This window comes from Oncorhynchus tshawytscha, linkage group LG09, assembly GCF_018296145.1.
Source record: "Oncorhynchus tshawytscha isolate Ot180627B linkage group LG09, Otsh_v2.0, whole genome shotgun sequence".
Lineage (NCBI taxonomy): Eukaryota > Metazoa > Chordata > Actinopteri > Salmoniformes > Salmonidae > Oncorhynchus > Oncorhynchus tshawytscha.
The window spans coordinates 64,226,770-64,242,618 of NC_056437.1; the positions used below are offsets into that span (position 1 = coordinate 64,226,770).

The 15,849-nt window shown below is 41.6% G+C and overlaps 1 protein-coding gene across 2 annotated transcripts in view; it reads left to right on the forward strand.

Moving 5' to 3' along the window:
• Window positions 1-321: 321 nt before the first annotated feature.
• LOC112251554 (transient receptor potential cation channel subfamily M member 4) overlaps window positions 322-15,849 on the forward strand; it is a 72,322-nt gene continuing 56,794 nt past the window's right edge. The window contains exons 1-3 of one of the 2 annotated variants that reach the window (XR_002953685.2): window positions 322-658; window positions 11,165-11,226; window positions 11,495-11,672. Coding sequence is in view for 1 of the 2 variants with exons in the window: in XM_024422537.2 (XP_024278305.1) it covers window positions 587-658; window positions 11,165-11,226; window positions 11,495-11,672 (312 nt within the window). In the remaining variant the exon portion in view is untranslated. The remainder of the gene's footprint in view (window positions 659-11,164; window positions 11,227-11,494; window positions 11,673-15,849) is intronic. The other variant, XM_024422537.2, reaches the window with a different exon arrangement.

The following is a 15,849-nucleotide window of genomic DNA, read 5'->3' on the forward strand; positions in this document are numbered from 1 at the left end:
TCCGTTTTTATGTTTTGACTTTCAAGAGTCAGAGCAAATCTCACTCTCTTTGATGATACGCGTTTGCGTTTGAATGAGAACTTGCGCCACGATTGAACAGTAACACCACAAACAATGTTAAACATCCTAGGGCAGAGGTTTCATTCGTTCGCGATTGGTGGTCCAAAGATGGGGAAACACAGATACTGCAACGTAATTGAATGCACTCGAGATGCCCCGGACATTCTTTCCTGCCCTCCCTTCCCAAACATCCCTTTGGAAGCCTCCCATTTCTACACCGTGCCTGCAACATACCTGTCGTGGGCTCGGCTATACTATACTACACAGAGCTACTGTACATCGAGCTCTGTAAACATCTTGAGGTTGCTCAGTGTGACAGGTTGTGGGCGGAGCGCTGCGCAGCTCGAGTTGACCATTCCGAATCGTTTTACATCGCTGTGTCCACCCCATACAGAACCAGTGTCCGCTTGCGGTGCACTTCCAGCGGTCAACTTCAAACTATTTGTTTTGCGGTTTCGGATTTATTCGAAAATTGTTTTATTCCCTTGCCAGAGAAGAGGCGCGAGGGAGGGGTATAGAGTGCACCATGAAGAATACGGATAAAAGGCACGAAGGAGGCGGAAGGAGAACGGGAACAGAAAAATCAGAGAAAGATCAGGTTTGGTCTACTATTATAAACTGTGCAATTTCGAACATTAAATAACCTTTGGGTATACGCATGGCAAACCCTTGCGTAAATTACGCTACAATATGTTATGCACCATGTGATTCTGTTTATTTGTTACAAATGTTTCGCTGAATGCAACAAGTATAGCGTTAACCGATTTATCATATAATAAATAAAACATTTATTCCAAAATATACATTTTACTCGGATGTAATTTAGGGATCAAATTGCAGTAGCCTAGCCTACTCCGGGAGTTTGACCCAAGTGGGATTACGCAGATATTTGTAAAAAATTGACGCCCGTCAATTGTTAAAACAGACATCAAAACATAATATAGACTAGCTGGGAGAGTGATAGCCTATCCTATACTGACTGCCCTAGCAAGCAAAACAGCATTAGATGCACATTTTGTCAAACATTGGTTATTTACATTTTTATACATTAAATACATGCTTTATAATGTGGACAAATATCCTGCCTCCATTGCGTTGTGTTATGGAGAAAATGGGAGTCATGTTTGCAGTAACTGCAAAAAGTTACAGTGAACCCAATAAAAAAGGCAGTAACTGCAAAAAGTTACAGTGAACCCAATAAAAAAGGCAGTAACTGCAAAAAGTTACAGTGAACCCAATAAAAAAGGCAGTAACTACAAAAAGTTACAGTGAACCCAATAAAAAAGGCAGTAACTGCCTTTTACCTTGGTTTCACTGAGCGTTGGGCTGCAGTGTCTACTGTTTACCTTGGTTTCACTGAGCATTGGGCTGCAGTGTCTACTGTTTACCTTGGTTTCACTGAGCGTTGGGCTGCAGTGTCTACTGTTTACCTTGGTTTCACTGAGCGTTGGGCTGCACTGTTTACCTTGGTTTCACTGAGCGTTGGGCTGCAGTGTCTACTGTTTACCTTGGTTTCACTGAGCGTTGGGCTGCACTGTTTACCTTGGTTTCACTGAGCGTTGGGCTGCAGTGTCTACTGTTTACCTTGGTTTCACTGAGCGTTGGGCTGCAGTGTCTACTGTTTACCTTGGTATTATTTATTGTTCTTTGCTGATACAAGTATCAAACTATATAACACTGACAGCCACATGCAAATAAATATATGAAAACAAGTTTGTGTAAAAAAAAATTAAAAAGGTAATGGAAACGTATTCCAGTGGGTGTACCAAGCAAGAAGGCAGTAACTGCAGTCTAGGGTCAAAGGTCACGTCAATGTCAGTTTGAATAAAAAATAATCTCATAGTAAGACAACAGATGACCACATCTCCAATGATATGCCTACAATTTAAAAAGTACGTTGAGGTCCTTTTTCTCAGTTTCACTCTATGATCAGTTACTGCTCTTTTGCCTTAACTCTCCAACCAGAGGTAAATTGCAGTAAATAGTCTGTGACCACGTCACCTCAATGCGAGTTCAGACTTGTGGTTGTCATTTAAATATAATTCCCTCAATCGCTTTAACCAATGACTGAAATTCAGTAGTCTAGAAGTGCTTACAAGCACCACTAAACTTTTTGTAACTTAATCTTGATTTTACAGTTCCACCAAACCTGTTGTAACCTAATCTTGATATAGCCTACATTCGTCTATGCCAGGAGCTTTACATTCATTGCCAAAAATCTACCGACTCAGGGCTATAGCGTAAGGCCATTGTGTTTGGCAAATATTTTTTATATATCTGCACAACTGTAAATTGATCATAAATGGCACAGAATTCCTGTGGTGATTTGGATACAAGAATAACTTCATTTTCAACCCTTGTGACAATTACTTATTGACAATGACTATTCAGCAGGAGTTTGGGGTGCTAAGAGGTATCTCAAATGTCAATAACAGAGCAGTTTGTTATTATTTACACTGAACAAAAATATAAATGCAACATGTAAAGTGTTGGTCACATGTTTCATGAGCTTAAATAAAAGTTCACCGTAATTTTCCATATGCACAAAAAGCTTATTTCTCTCACATGTTGTGCACAAATGTTTACATCCCTGTTAGTGAGCATTTCTCCTTTGCCAAGATTATCCATCCACCTGACAGGTGTGATATATCAAGAAGCTGATTAAACAGCATGATCATTACACAGTTGCACCTTGTGTTGGGGGCAATAAATGGCCACTCTAAAATGTGCATTTTTGTCAAACAGCACAATGTCACCGATGTCTCAAGTTTTGAGCATGCAATTGGAATGCTGACTGCAGGAATGTCCACCAGAGCTGTTGCCAGATAATTGAATGTTAATTTCTCTACAATAAGCCAATTTGGCAGTACGTCCAACCGGCGTCACAACCGCAGACCATGTGTAACCACACCAGCCCAGAACCTCCACATCTGGCTTCTTCACCTGCAGGATCATCTGAGACCAGCCACTCAGACAGCTGATGACGGTTTGCACAACTGAAGAATTTCTGCACAAACTGTCAGAAACTGACTCAGTGAAGCTCCTCTGCGTGCTCGTTGTCCTCACCAGGGTCTTGACTTGACTGCAGTTTGGCGTGGTAACTGACAGGCAAATTCCCACCTTCGAGGGCCACTGGCATGCTGGAGAAGTGTGCTCTTCATTAATGAATACCGGTTTCAACTGTACTGGACAGATGGCAGTGTGGGCGAGCGGTTTGCTTATGTCAACATTGTGAACAAAGTGCCCCATGGTGGGGTTATGGTATGGACAGGCATAAGCTACGGACAACAAACACAATTGTATTTTATCAATGGCAATTTGAATGCATTGAGATCCTGAGGCCCATTGTCGTGCCATTCATCCTCCGCCATCACCTCATGTTTCAGTATGATAAGGCAGGCCCCATGTCACAAGGTTTTGTACACAATTCCTGGAAGCTGAACATGTCCCAGTTCTTCCATGGCTTGCACACTCACCAGACATGTCATCCATTGAACATGTTTGGGGTGCTCTGGATCGACGTGTACAACAGCGTGTTCCAGTTTCCGCCAATATCCATCAACTTCGCACAGCCATTGAAGAGGAGTGGGACAACATTCCACAGGCCACAATCAGCACCCTGATGTGAAGAAGTGTTGCGTTGCATGAAGCAAATGGTGATCAAAGCAGATACTGATTGGTTTCCTGATCCATGCCCCTACAGATGCATATCTGTATTCCCAGTCATGTGAAATCCATAGATTAGGGCCTAATGAATTCATTTCAATAGACTGATTTCCTTATATGAACTGTATTTCAGTAAAATCTGTGAAATTGTTGCATGTTGCACATTTTTGTTCAGTGTAAGTATCCACAAGTTTGCACCTATACTTGCAATAACTGGGGACATGGGCTGGGAACCCTGTGAGGTGAGATGGTAGGTGTGTATGGTGAGACTTTGGAATAGACTGTTGGATATGCCAATTGCCAGAATAGCCAGCTGGGATCTACATAGGGGGAGCATGGGCAACCGAAATGTCTGACCTTTTCCAACAGTTGGACTGTGAACAGTTGTATGAAAACCAAATTAAGAGAGACAATGCTGTTTAAAAAAAACAACTAATGATGCAATACGGAAAGAAATGGGTGGATTAATCATAAACCCAAATAGTGAACCTTTTGTTTCATTAAGGTTGCGTTTCTGTGTGAGCGATATTATGTACAACCACCTAAAAGCAAGAGATTGCTATGTGCACAGGTAAGATCAGGGATATTGTTTCTGCGTATTGAAACAGGTGAGATCAGGGATATTGTTTCTGCGTATTGAAACAGGTGAGATCAGGGATATTGCTCCTGCATATTGAAACAGGTCGTTGTAATTGTGAAATGGAAGAGGAAAGACTATGTAACTTTTGTGACCTCAAAGAAATAGAGAATGAAATAAATTGTATCATCTATTGCCCTTTCTACCACGATATACCCTTATTCTTATTCCTGAAAGCCCAACAGATATACTCTGGCATTGTGTGGTGTGTGATGAGTAGAAACTGAAAAGTTTTTCTGTCTATTTCTGTTCGCAGAATTTTTAGATAAAGCCTGTAATAAAATAAAAAGTGCAACCTATAATTAAATTTTAAAAATAATTAGCTCCTATAAAGCAAATGGCAGGTATTTATATAGATTGTAGGCCTGTCTCACATTTAAATCTTCCCTTTGTGCTAGATTGGGTTTAAATGCCTTCCATTTCATTTTTCTGTATTTATTTATCCGGATTACATTTTTTTTCTTTTTCTACTGCCCTAGGGTTATAATTATTGCTCGGATAACCTTATTTACAATTATCTATTGATATATTTTTCACTCTTTATGCGGCGCCACCGCACAGAAAATTGGAAGAATTATCTCTGTGAATCATTGTCTATGAATCATTGTCTGTGAATCAAAAATAAAATGTCCATTCATTCATTCACTTACAGACCATAAATGTAGGTTATGAGTAACAGTCGGCCCATACATTTTGTCTGTATGCAGCCTCTCACAAACTAAACTTGTGAAAATAAGACATGATAGCCCACATGCTGCTATACATGGTACTATGCATGAAAGTCATTGAGCCAAGAAAAATAAACAAAGGAGAGACAAGCAATTGAAGGCTGTACATCTTCAAGAGAGCAAATAAAGAGACACTAACCAGGTTTCCATTCAACCATTTCATCCGGGTGAATTACTGTACCTGACGCATTAAAAAAAGTCACGACCGGGTTGATGGAAACAGGAAATGTAGGGACATTTTCGTAAATGTCAACAGACAATTTGTTTGTTTGACATGGTGGGATCTTTTTGTATCGGTAAAATGTATTATGAGCGAAATGGCGGTAGAAAACGCCTTTTATGCGCCAATATTGATTTAGTAACCATCATATTGAAGTTAACTTGGAGTCATGTGATGATATGTTGTGTGGTCCTCCCACTATGACTTGGGAAAGCATGCAGTTTATTAGGCTACAGATGAAATAAGTTATGAACTTGGCAAAAATGCACGTTGATGAGTTTGATGCGCCATTCCAATAAATATTGAGGATCTTATTCTGGTGACATAATGATTCATGTGTGGCTGTTGTTTGTTATCAAATGTATTTTATTCAGTCATCAGCAATCCCTCGAGGTGGAGGATAATTTTTTTCACAGGTTGTTTTTAGGTGGCTTGCTTGTTGTGGGTCCTGCTGTGGCTGAGCAGGCCAATCCTGGAGCCACAGACCCATCTACAGACGCTGCATGTGAGGTTGGAGGGGAGGGAAGTGTAGTTTTTCATTGGCCAGAGTTGTGAGGATGTCCTCATAGTCTATTGTAGCTTGGTGTGTAAATTGTTGCCATGTGGCTCTGTTTTGTGTAGAGTTCCCAGTTTGTTGTGTTAATATTGCATTTTTTGAGGTTGGTTTTAAGGATGTCTGTACCTTTTTTTATTTTGCCCCCTTGTGTTCACCCCTGCCAGTTGCCAGTACAGCAGTTGTTTGGGCAGTGTCCTGTCCATCGGAGTTGATTTGGGATTCTATGCTTGTGATGTTGGCCTGGGTCAGGACGCAGGTCCGTCGATCCTCCCTCCTGATGTTCAGTATTTTTCTCAAGAACTGTTGCTGTCGACGCTCCAGTTTTTGAATGTGCTTTTTGTATGTCACCCACGTCTCACAGCCATAGAGAGGGTTGGGATTATGACAGCCTTTGTACACTATGAGTTTCGTGTTGGTTCTGAGGTTGTGGTTTTTGGACACGTGATTTGTCCTTTCTCCAAAGGCTGTGCTGGCACAGCATTTCCTGATCTGTATTTCTTCCTCAATGGTGACTCGTTGTGAGAGGTGACTGCCAAGGTAAGCAAAGTGTTCCACGTTGTCAAGTGGTTCCCTTTCCAACGTGAGTTACTATCAGATTTGTTGGTTGTCCTTGGGCAGGTTGGTGGAGCACCTTTTTGTTTTCTGTAAGTTCAGGCTCAGTCCCAGGCTCTTGTATGCTTCGGAGATGCTTTTGAGGGCAGTTTGGGGGTCTGCTTTGGAGTGAGCGATAATTGCACAGTTGTCTACATATTGGAGGTCCTTGACTGTGGTAGTTATTTGATTTTGGGGGTCCTCACATATTTTGCTGTCTTAAAATGTAATCTAAAAGGAGATTACATTTTTTTTAAAAATCCTACATCTGTTATGGAAGAGAAAATGCAAATTTCCTGCAATTCTCCGCTTTTGCTGTTTTATAGGACTCCATTGGGCACAGACTTCAATTCAACGTCTATTCCAAGTTGGTTCAATGTTGAAACAATGTTGATTCAACCAATGTGTGACCAGTGGGGCCATCTCATGCTTTTGTTCACATTTTGTCATGAGGCTGAGAAATCTTTTTGCAGTTTTACAGATAATTTCCTGCAATTCTACACATTTTTCTATCATATGCTATCTGGGGGCCCCATTCATTCTTAAATGGAAGAAGTTTGTAACCACCAAGAGTCTACCTAGAGCTGGCCGCCCAGCCAAACTGAGCAACCAGGGGAGAAGGGCCTTGGTCAGGGAGGTGACCAAGAAGCCGATGGTCACTCTAACAGAGAGAGAACCATCCAGGGAGAACCTTCCAGAAGGACAACCATCTCTGCAGCACTCCACCAATCAGGCCTTTATGGTAGAATGGCCAGACGGAAGACATTCCTCAGTAAAAGGCACGCTTGGAGTTTGCCAAAATAACTCTCAGACCATGAGCAACAAGATTCTCTGGTCTGATGAAGCCAAGATTGAACTCTTTGGCCTGAAATTTTGGGGGAAATTCTAAAGAAGAGAGAGACTGTAGATTAGCAAAAATGGAGCAGTTAACCATGCACTGCAACAGTGCATAGTTAAGGCCCAACGAACATAGTTGGGTCTTAGCTTTTATAGAAAAAGTACAACCTCTTGTCTACAAGGCAGTTTAGCAGATGTGGGGAAACAGGAACGCAACATAGTGTAAAAGGCAATTTGTTTGTCTGTGCAGATTAAGATAGCCGAGGTTGATAGCACGAGGGCTCAAACGTATAAATGTGTTTTGTCACAGTTCACACTATAATGTGCTCCTTTCTGCAAGGTTTTATACAGCTGACTTCCTGCAGTAAACTCATGGGATGTCTCACATGCTGCTGTTGCACCTAAACGGATCTTAGCTATATGCCCAGTCTTCTGACTAAGTCACACAAAGACACGTTTAGAAAAAGCACTAGTATATAACAAGAGACTATTCTTTAAGCAGTTAAACATGGGATAGCATGACTAATTATATAATTTTCCACGACAATGCCAAGCGTCACGTCTGGAAGAAACCTGCAGCATCATGCGGTGGGGATGTTTTTCAGCAGCAGGGGCTGGGAAACTAGTCAGGATCGAGGTAAAGATGGACGGTGCTAAGTACAGAAAGATCCTTGATAAAAACCTGCTCCAGAGCACTCAGGACCTCAGACTGGGGTGAAGGTTCACCTTCCAACAGGACAACGACCCCTAAGCACACAGCCAAGGCAACGCATGAGTGGCTTCAGGACAGGTCTCTGAATGTCATTGCATCGTCCAGCCAGATCCCGGACTCGAACCCGATCGAACATCTCTGGAGAGACCTGAAAATACCTTTGCAGCAACGCTCCCCATCCAACCTGACAGAGCTTGTGAGGATATGCTGAGAGGAATGGGAGAAGCTCCCCAAATACAGGTGTGCCAAGCTTGTAGCGTGATACCCAAGAAGACTTGAGGCTGTAATTGCTGCCAAAGGTACTGAGTAAATGGTCTGAATACTTATGTAAATGTGATATCAGTTTTTTATTTTTAATACATTTTGAAAAATGTTTTAAAAAAAATGTTGCTTTGTCATAATGGTGTATTATGTGTAGATTAATGAGGGGAAAAAAACAATTATGGAAAAAGGCAAGGGGTCTGAATAATTTCAGAATGGACTGTAATAGCGAATGGAGGACGCTTTTCCCATGGTTAATTTCGTGTCAGCCAAGTAGGCTATACTCCTGTTGTAAAGATAAGCAATGTGCTTAATATTAAGAAAGTTGAGTAATATATGTAGTAGGTACAGTGTATAAAGAGCTGATGGGATTCTCCTCTTTTTAATAGAGGCCATCACACTTTTTTCTCATGCAGTTGCATAGCCTATAGAAATGTTGTGCAACATGAGCTCATGGGCTCTCATGAAGTGTTTGATTTTCAAGTTTGGTAGGATACTAATGACCATCAGCAGAATCAGAGCTTGGAGAAGCCTAATTATTTACGGTGACTAAACGGTCACATGGAATTTGACTGCCTTCATGAATTGTGACCGCCGTTGTGGTGGTAATACGGTCGCTAGCTGTGATAGGAGAAAACCGAGGAAGGATCAACAATATTGTAGTTACTCCACAATTATAACCTAATTGACAGAGTGAAAAGAAGGAAGCCTGAATATACAAATATTCCAAAACATCCTGTTTGAAACCAGGCACTAAAGTAATACAGCAAAAAATTTGGCAAAGTAATACACTTTTTGTCCTGAATACAAAGTGTTATGTTTGGGGGAAATCCAATACAACACATTACTGAGTACCACTCTGTCACGTTCTGACCTTAGTTCTGTTATTATATCTTTGTTTTAGTATGGTCAGAGCGTGAGTTGGGTGGGCAGTCTATGTTGGTTTTTGAGTTCGGCCTAGTATGGTTCTCAATCAGAGGCAGCTGTCAATTGTTGTACCTGATTGAGAATCATACATAGGTAGCCTGGGTTTCACTTTTGGGTTGTGAGTGTTTATTTTCCGTGTTAGTGTCTGTGCCACACTGGACTGTTTCGGTTTGATTTACTTCACGTTTATGGTTTTGTTCAGTGTTCGTTATTTATTAAAAAACATGAACACTTACCACGCTGCATTTTGGTCCTCCGATCCTTCATACTACTCCTATTCGTTAGAATGATGAAACCCTTACACACTCTCCATATTTTCGAGCATAGTGGTGGCTGCATCATGTTTTAAGGGTATGCTTGTAATCGTTAAGGAGAGGGGAGTTTTTCAGGATAAGAAATAAATGGAATGGAGCTAAGCACAGGCAAAATCCTAGAGGAAAACCTGATTCTATCTGCTTTCCACCTGACCCAGGGAGATGAATTAACCTTGCAGCAGGACAATAACCTCAGAAAAAAGGGGAAATTAGAAAAAAGAAGGAACCCACACACTGCTCTTGATAGTATCACTGCTCTTTAATAAGCTTTATGTATCGGCCTCAGAGCTCTGACAAAGGCCGATACGTAAAGCTTATTAAAGAGCAGTGATACTATCAAGAGCAGTGTGCGGGTTCCTTCTTTTTTCTAATTTTATTCATCTGTTACCATGCACCTGCAAAAAAGATAGCTCAGATGTGCGAGTTGAATTTAGCAGGACAATAACCTAAAATACCAGGCCAAATCTACACTGGAGCTGCTTACCAAGAAGATGGTGAATGTTCCTGAGTGGCCGAGTTACAGTTTTGACTTAAATTTGCTTGAAAATCTATGACAACAACCAATTTCACAGAGCTTGAACATTTTTGAAAAGAAGAATGGGCAAATGTTGCACAATCCAGGTGTGGAAAGCTCAGGGGGTTGAATACTTATCGAAGATATATGTGTTTTATTTTTCCTATTTGTTTTTACAAATGTTAGAATTTGTCTTACATTTTAACATTACAGAGTATTTTGTTATAGATCATTGACAAAAAATAATACCCTTTTTTCTGAGAGTCACAACGTGTATGTTGACTTGGCTATTTACTAATTGCTACCAATCACCCTGTTTCACTTACACTTCAACATCTGTAGGCTGTAGCCTGTTATACAGTAGCGTGGTTCTGGGGCCTGGGCCTTCAGTGAAGTCCTACACAGTCCCACCCGAATTAATCCACCATCGGCGTCTACCTCTCCTGACAATGTCTAACTTTTCTTGAAAAGTTTGTCTTGAGAATGGCGTTATAATTATATCCTCGACCAAATCGATATCTTCTCTTTCCGCCATTGTGGGTTGAAAAAACAGCTTAGTAGTACGTAAATTAATTAGTTGATCAATTTCAGTTTCCTAGTTTTGAGACCTGCCCATATAGGACCTGCCTCTCAATATTGGTAATCCAATCAAAAGACGTGCACACACTACGCCTGCTAGCTGGCTCCTGTGTAACACTGGAGCCAGCCAGCAGGCGTACAATAGCCAACTCTAAAGCTGATTGGTTGACACTAAATTTTAATTTCCATTCACTTTAAGCTACAAGCGCCCGCACTGTTGATTCTGAAGGCCTGAGGGCAGATTTTAGACCCCTGGCAACACATGATGGCTGAATATGATTGGATAAAAGATCTAACATAAAGACCAGCCCTCCAAATCTCAACCTGGGGCTGGAAGCAGTGCAACCAAGAGGAACGCTATGAAATGAAGAGTGTAACTCTTATTCTGGGGAATAATTTAATACATATTTGTGGGAAAATATATTTTAAAAAAAAGTATATTCTGATGATGTTTAGGCCAGCAGAGAAGGCCTTGCTGGCCCTGACGGCCCACCACTGCTGTTATATAACGTTAGAGAGTTCAGCAAGAGTATCTAATAGTGACAATCTCTTTCCCTCACAGAGCTGGATCCCCAAGATCATCAAAAAGAGAGTTTGCACCACGTTCGTAGAGGACTCATTAAGGTACAGCCTCTCTCTGGGTTACTGAGTGGTCCATCTGTCTGACACAATACAGTTACAGTATAGTTACAATACAGTTACCCGATGCAAATTGTATCTAGTCCATGCAAAGCAAATGATGTCAGTGTGTGTGTGTCTATGTATTATCTGTTGACTGTTATGGCTGGTTGTGTGTGTGTGTGTCTATGTGTTATCTGTTGACTGTTATGGCTGGTTGTGTGTGTGTGTGTGTGTCTGTGTGTATTCATGTGTATCTCTTTCTCCCTGTCAGCAATGGGGTGTTGTGTCAGTGTGGTGGTGTGCGGGAGACACACTGCTCCATCGCTACAGGAGACTTCTTCGGGGCGGCCATCGTCAGCCAGTGGGACAGCTCTCAGCACTCCTCAGAGTACCCCACCGACGCATTCGGCGAGTTGGAGTTCGCAGGGGCCGGCAGGAGACACAGCCATGTGGGTAACACACACTCACACACATGTATGCGCATGCACATATCAACACATTTGCATACACACATGCACACACATCTCTGTCAGTATTTTGGCTGAGTGATTCATTCATTAGGTGGCTGGCTTAGTGCCCGGTGACTTGTAAAAAAGCTCACAGTGTAAAATAACCCACAATCGATTATTATTGTGAGCATTTTTACGCATATGATTGGCTCTGATTGTGACATCAAAGTGTGAAAAGCTCACAGCTTGAGAACTCTCAGTGGTCAATTGCTTCTGTTTCTGCTTCAATTCTGTTTCCGGGTTACCAGTGTTCCTCAGGTGGATAACGTCAGTGCCTGATTGAAATTGACACTGTAAACGTGAATAAATAAGCAATGATTACTTAAAAAATAAATTATTGTCATGACGTGCCCCCCTGCAGAAAGAGACACATAGAGAGAACAAAGGATTTCACATGGCAAACTCCTAAATCCCCAAAATAGGGATTTGATACAAAATGTCCACTTGTGAGAAGGTGGGAATGGTCCGTGGACACTTAAGGGATGGGTATGACGAGTGTGTTTCATTTGGTGACCTCAGGACAGGAAACACACATGACTATATCTCTGAATATGTACATTTCTCAGTTATGGGGTTTGCATCTACTTCTTGTATAAAATGAATGAGTAAAGATTAAACTATTTGTGAAATGATGTAATATGATGTTAAACCTTTAATTAACCTATTCCCTTTAAAGTTTAACCAAGTCATTGGCCCACCCCCGTGAGCACAGACATGATCTGGCGTCATGGAACAGTCCTTTTCTACTGTTACGAATAAAAACCCCTCCTGAAGAAATCCTCTTCAGACCACGCGTACCTCGATGGACACTGAGGGAGCACAGGTTGAGTTTAGACCACAAAAACCTCAGTATAAGCTAAGGTTGCAATTGTTGTTGAATTCGTAACCATACCACATGGAGCATTGGCTACACGGCTGGAAATGGTTCAACTCTGAGACTATCGATCCCAAAAGAATAATAGCAAATCTTAGATACTAATTACTAGTGTGCAGCTAGAAATTATGTCAACCTGCGAAGACCGACAACTGCCGTTCTATTCTATGAGAACATTTCTGAATGGTACTCTGAAGTATCCATTCTAACCATGAAAGACTTCAGGGAAGCAGAGAGAGACCCTCGGATGAACTTTCCAACAGTGATGACACACTGGGCGTAAATATATATTGACTGAAATTATTACCAAATGAGTGAGCGTTCATGTGCAAAGGATTAGCATTTCAATTAATATAATTATCAACTGTGTAGTGACTCTTTTTGTCTTCCCCCCCGTCTCAGTCCACACCCACTTCCCTTTGTCCACTAAGCCGTCATATCGGCTTAGCCCACTAGGGAACCTCCTCTATCATTTCCTTGTAACCATGTCTACTGTGTTGTTTGTTTATGCATTTCTGTGATTATTTAGTTAGTTAGTAAATAAATGATTAAGACAATTGATGTATGGATGATTCATAGTAAAGGCTGGGTTCGTGCAGATAACCAACAATTTACGACATTTGGAATGAGACTAATCTGAGGTTAAGAATAATTCATTAAATAGAAGACTGATCAGATATTAAAATCTGAAGATTTTCCTTGGTGCCCCAACTTCCTAGTTAATTAAATGTACATGATTTGTTTAATCACGTAATAATAATTACAGAGAATTGATTTGATAAAATAACAGTCTTCACTTTAATGATGCCAAAGACACGACATATTATGACGCCCCGTGCAAGGAATCTAAGATTTAATTGGACTTTGCTGTTGAATTATATATATCAATTGTGCAAACAGACTGTTGTATGCGGATAGAGAAAGATATTGGTTGTGTGTGTTTCCATTTGAACAAGCTAAGAAGAGTGCCTCCAGTCGTCTGCCGATAGTTAGGGCAATGAGTTGTAAATTCCAGATTTAGTCCGTTAGGCCAAACGGTACGATTTCTGTCTAATTTCTAGAGCAAGGGCAGAGCCAGTAAGGTTAGAAATAAGATAGATCTCTTCGGTGACTGAGCCGTCCGCCTACCGCGCTAAGACAGTGTGGTTAGGCCACAAGCGTATCTGTATTTATGTACCGTGTCGCTCCAGTCAACATAATGCTAGCAAAGTATGCCGAATGGGTTAATGTGAGCCGTCACTAGTAAACCCCCCTTTCCAGGGTGAAGGGGCCCTATTTTGTGCTTGGAAGTGAGATTTATTTTACAAAGTAGGATAAACTTGCCCAAGATGCTAAGCTAACAAAGGGAAACAGTATTTTCTTTTTCCTGTGTCCCGTTGAAATTCCTCCGCCTTGCGCGGCAGAAGTCCCGCCCTTTTGTACTTCCGTTTGATTTCAGCTTTCTGCAATCACTGGTGGTGAAGAATCGCCAGTACATCACTTGAAAAATAATTAGGTGACACCCAAACATGGATCACGTTAAGATATCCAGCCAACTGGATATCGATGTCTCATTCAATTTAACTAACAAGTGAAATTGCCAGATTTATCTTTCAAGTGGATCTTTTAAATAATATCCAAATTGATTGGTTTTCTACAATGTGACAATTTAAACTTTTCACATTAACCTAGATCAACAAGGTTCAGCTTAATTTAAAGTTTAATTCCCAAATAGCCTATATAACTAATAAATAGTTTTATTTATCATTAAAATAGATCAATCAGTAAAATCTGCTTTTGCAAAGCACATTTAGTAAACCCCAGTACTGGCGGAAGTCCCGCCTCCAGTGGAATCCCATGTGGCTTTGGCCTTAGGGAGAAGTGAAGTTTGACCAGGAGCACTCACTCCAGTTAGAGGGTGCATTATCTGGTATTGGAGCGTTGAGAGATGACGCACAACAACGTTTTCTACCACAAAACCACGATTCCAATAACCTCCGCAGTCGAAATAACTGTAAAGTACGTCGTCATCAAAACGACTACCGCTACAATCGACCTGTTCGCTACGTTCCTGCACCCAACCCACACAAAGTGTCAGAGCACAAGGGTAACAGAGGGTTGAAGGACGATCAAAACGTAGACCAATGTTCTCCAGAAGTTCCACTATGTGAAGGACTAAAGCGAGAACATTTTGAGAAAAGGGTTAAAGATAAGTCACAAGGACTAGACGGGGAATTACCGGACACCAGGTCCGCTGGAATTAACACCGATAGCAAGGACGTTAAAATTTCTCCCGCTCTCACTCGAGACCCTATCCAGGGCCCGCTTGATCAAGAAACAAGCCCACAGGCTTTGTCTATAGACTCTGATACAAAGGTTGCAATGTTAAAGGTCAAACTCTTCATTAAAGCCAAGCCCACAGAAAATCTGAAAAGTCGATCTGCTTCCACCTTGAACAGAAATGGCACATCACGTGAATGACCACTCCGCTTTGTGGGGAATATGTCCACTAAACACGAATCTAAACGCCCATACCTGGAAACAGTCCTGTAAGATTGCTTAACTTGTCATGCGCTAATTGATTCGGGCGCTACAATATCATCCATCTCTCAAACAATGTTCAATGATCTCAAAAGGGCTTTGAACCCAACTAAACGTTGGTTAAAAGTGGAACGATGTGACACTACACTTCGAGGGGCCCCTCAGACTACCTCGCCTCTCACATTGAGAGTCATGCTGAAACTTCACTTCCAGGATGTATCGCTCGTTCACCCTGTGTATGTTACCAGCCTCGAATCTGTACCCCTACTTGGAGCAGACTTGATGGATCGGTTACTCCCACTGATGGATTGGAAAACCAACCAGGTATGGTCACAGGCCATAGTGCCTTCTCCACTGACCACACTGTCTTCCCCTAACTCTAGCTGCAACGCAGTCATTCACGAGGGGTATCTGTCGAAAGCACCCCTTGGGAAAAGGACGTTTAGAAATCTCTTGGTGCAGAATCCGATCCAAGGAGATATTACGAGCCAGCTTTCTCTGTGAATTTAGCAACTTCCCTCCTCCTTGCAGTCGTGCAATACGGTAGTTGAGATTAACTTATCTTGCTGTTCGGACACTTCTGCAAGCACTGCGGTCGTCTCTGCAAGAAAAACATTGATGCGCAGAGTATACTCTGCTTCCAATGATACACCTTCGGCTTTGTGGGGGACTGTCACCCCTTACAATGACACTAATGGCATCAGTCCAGCATCTGACACGATG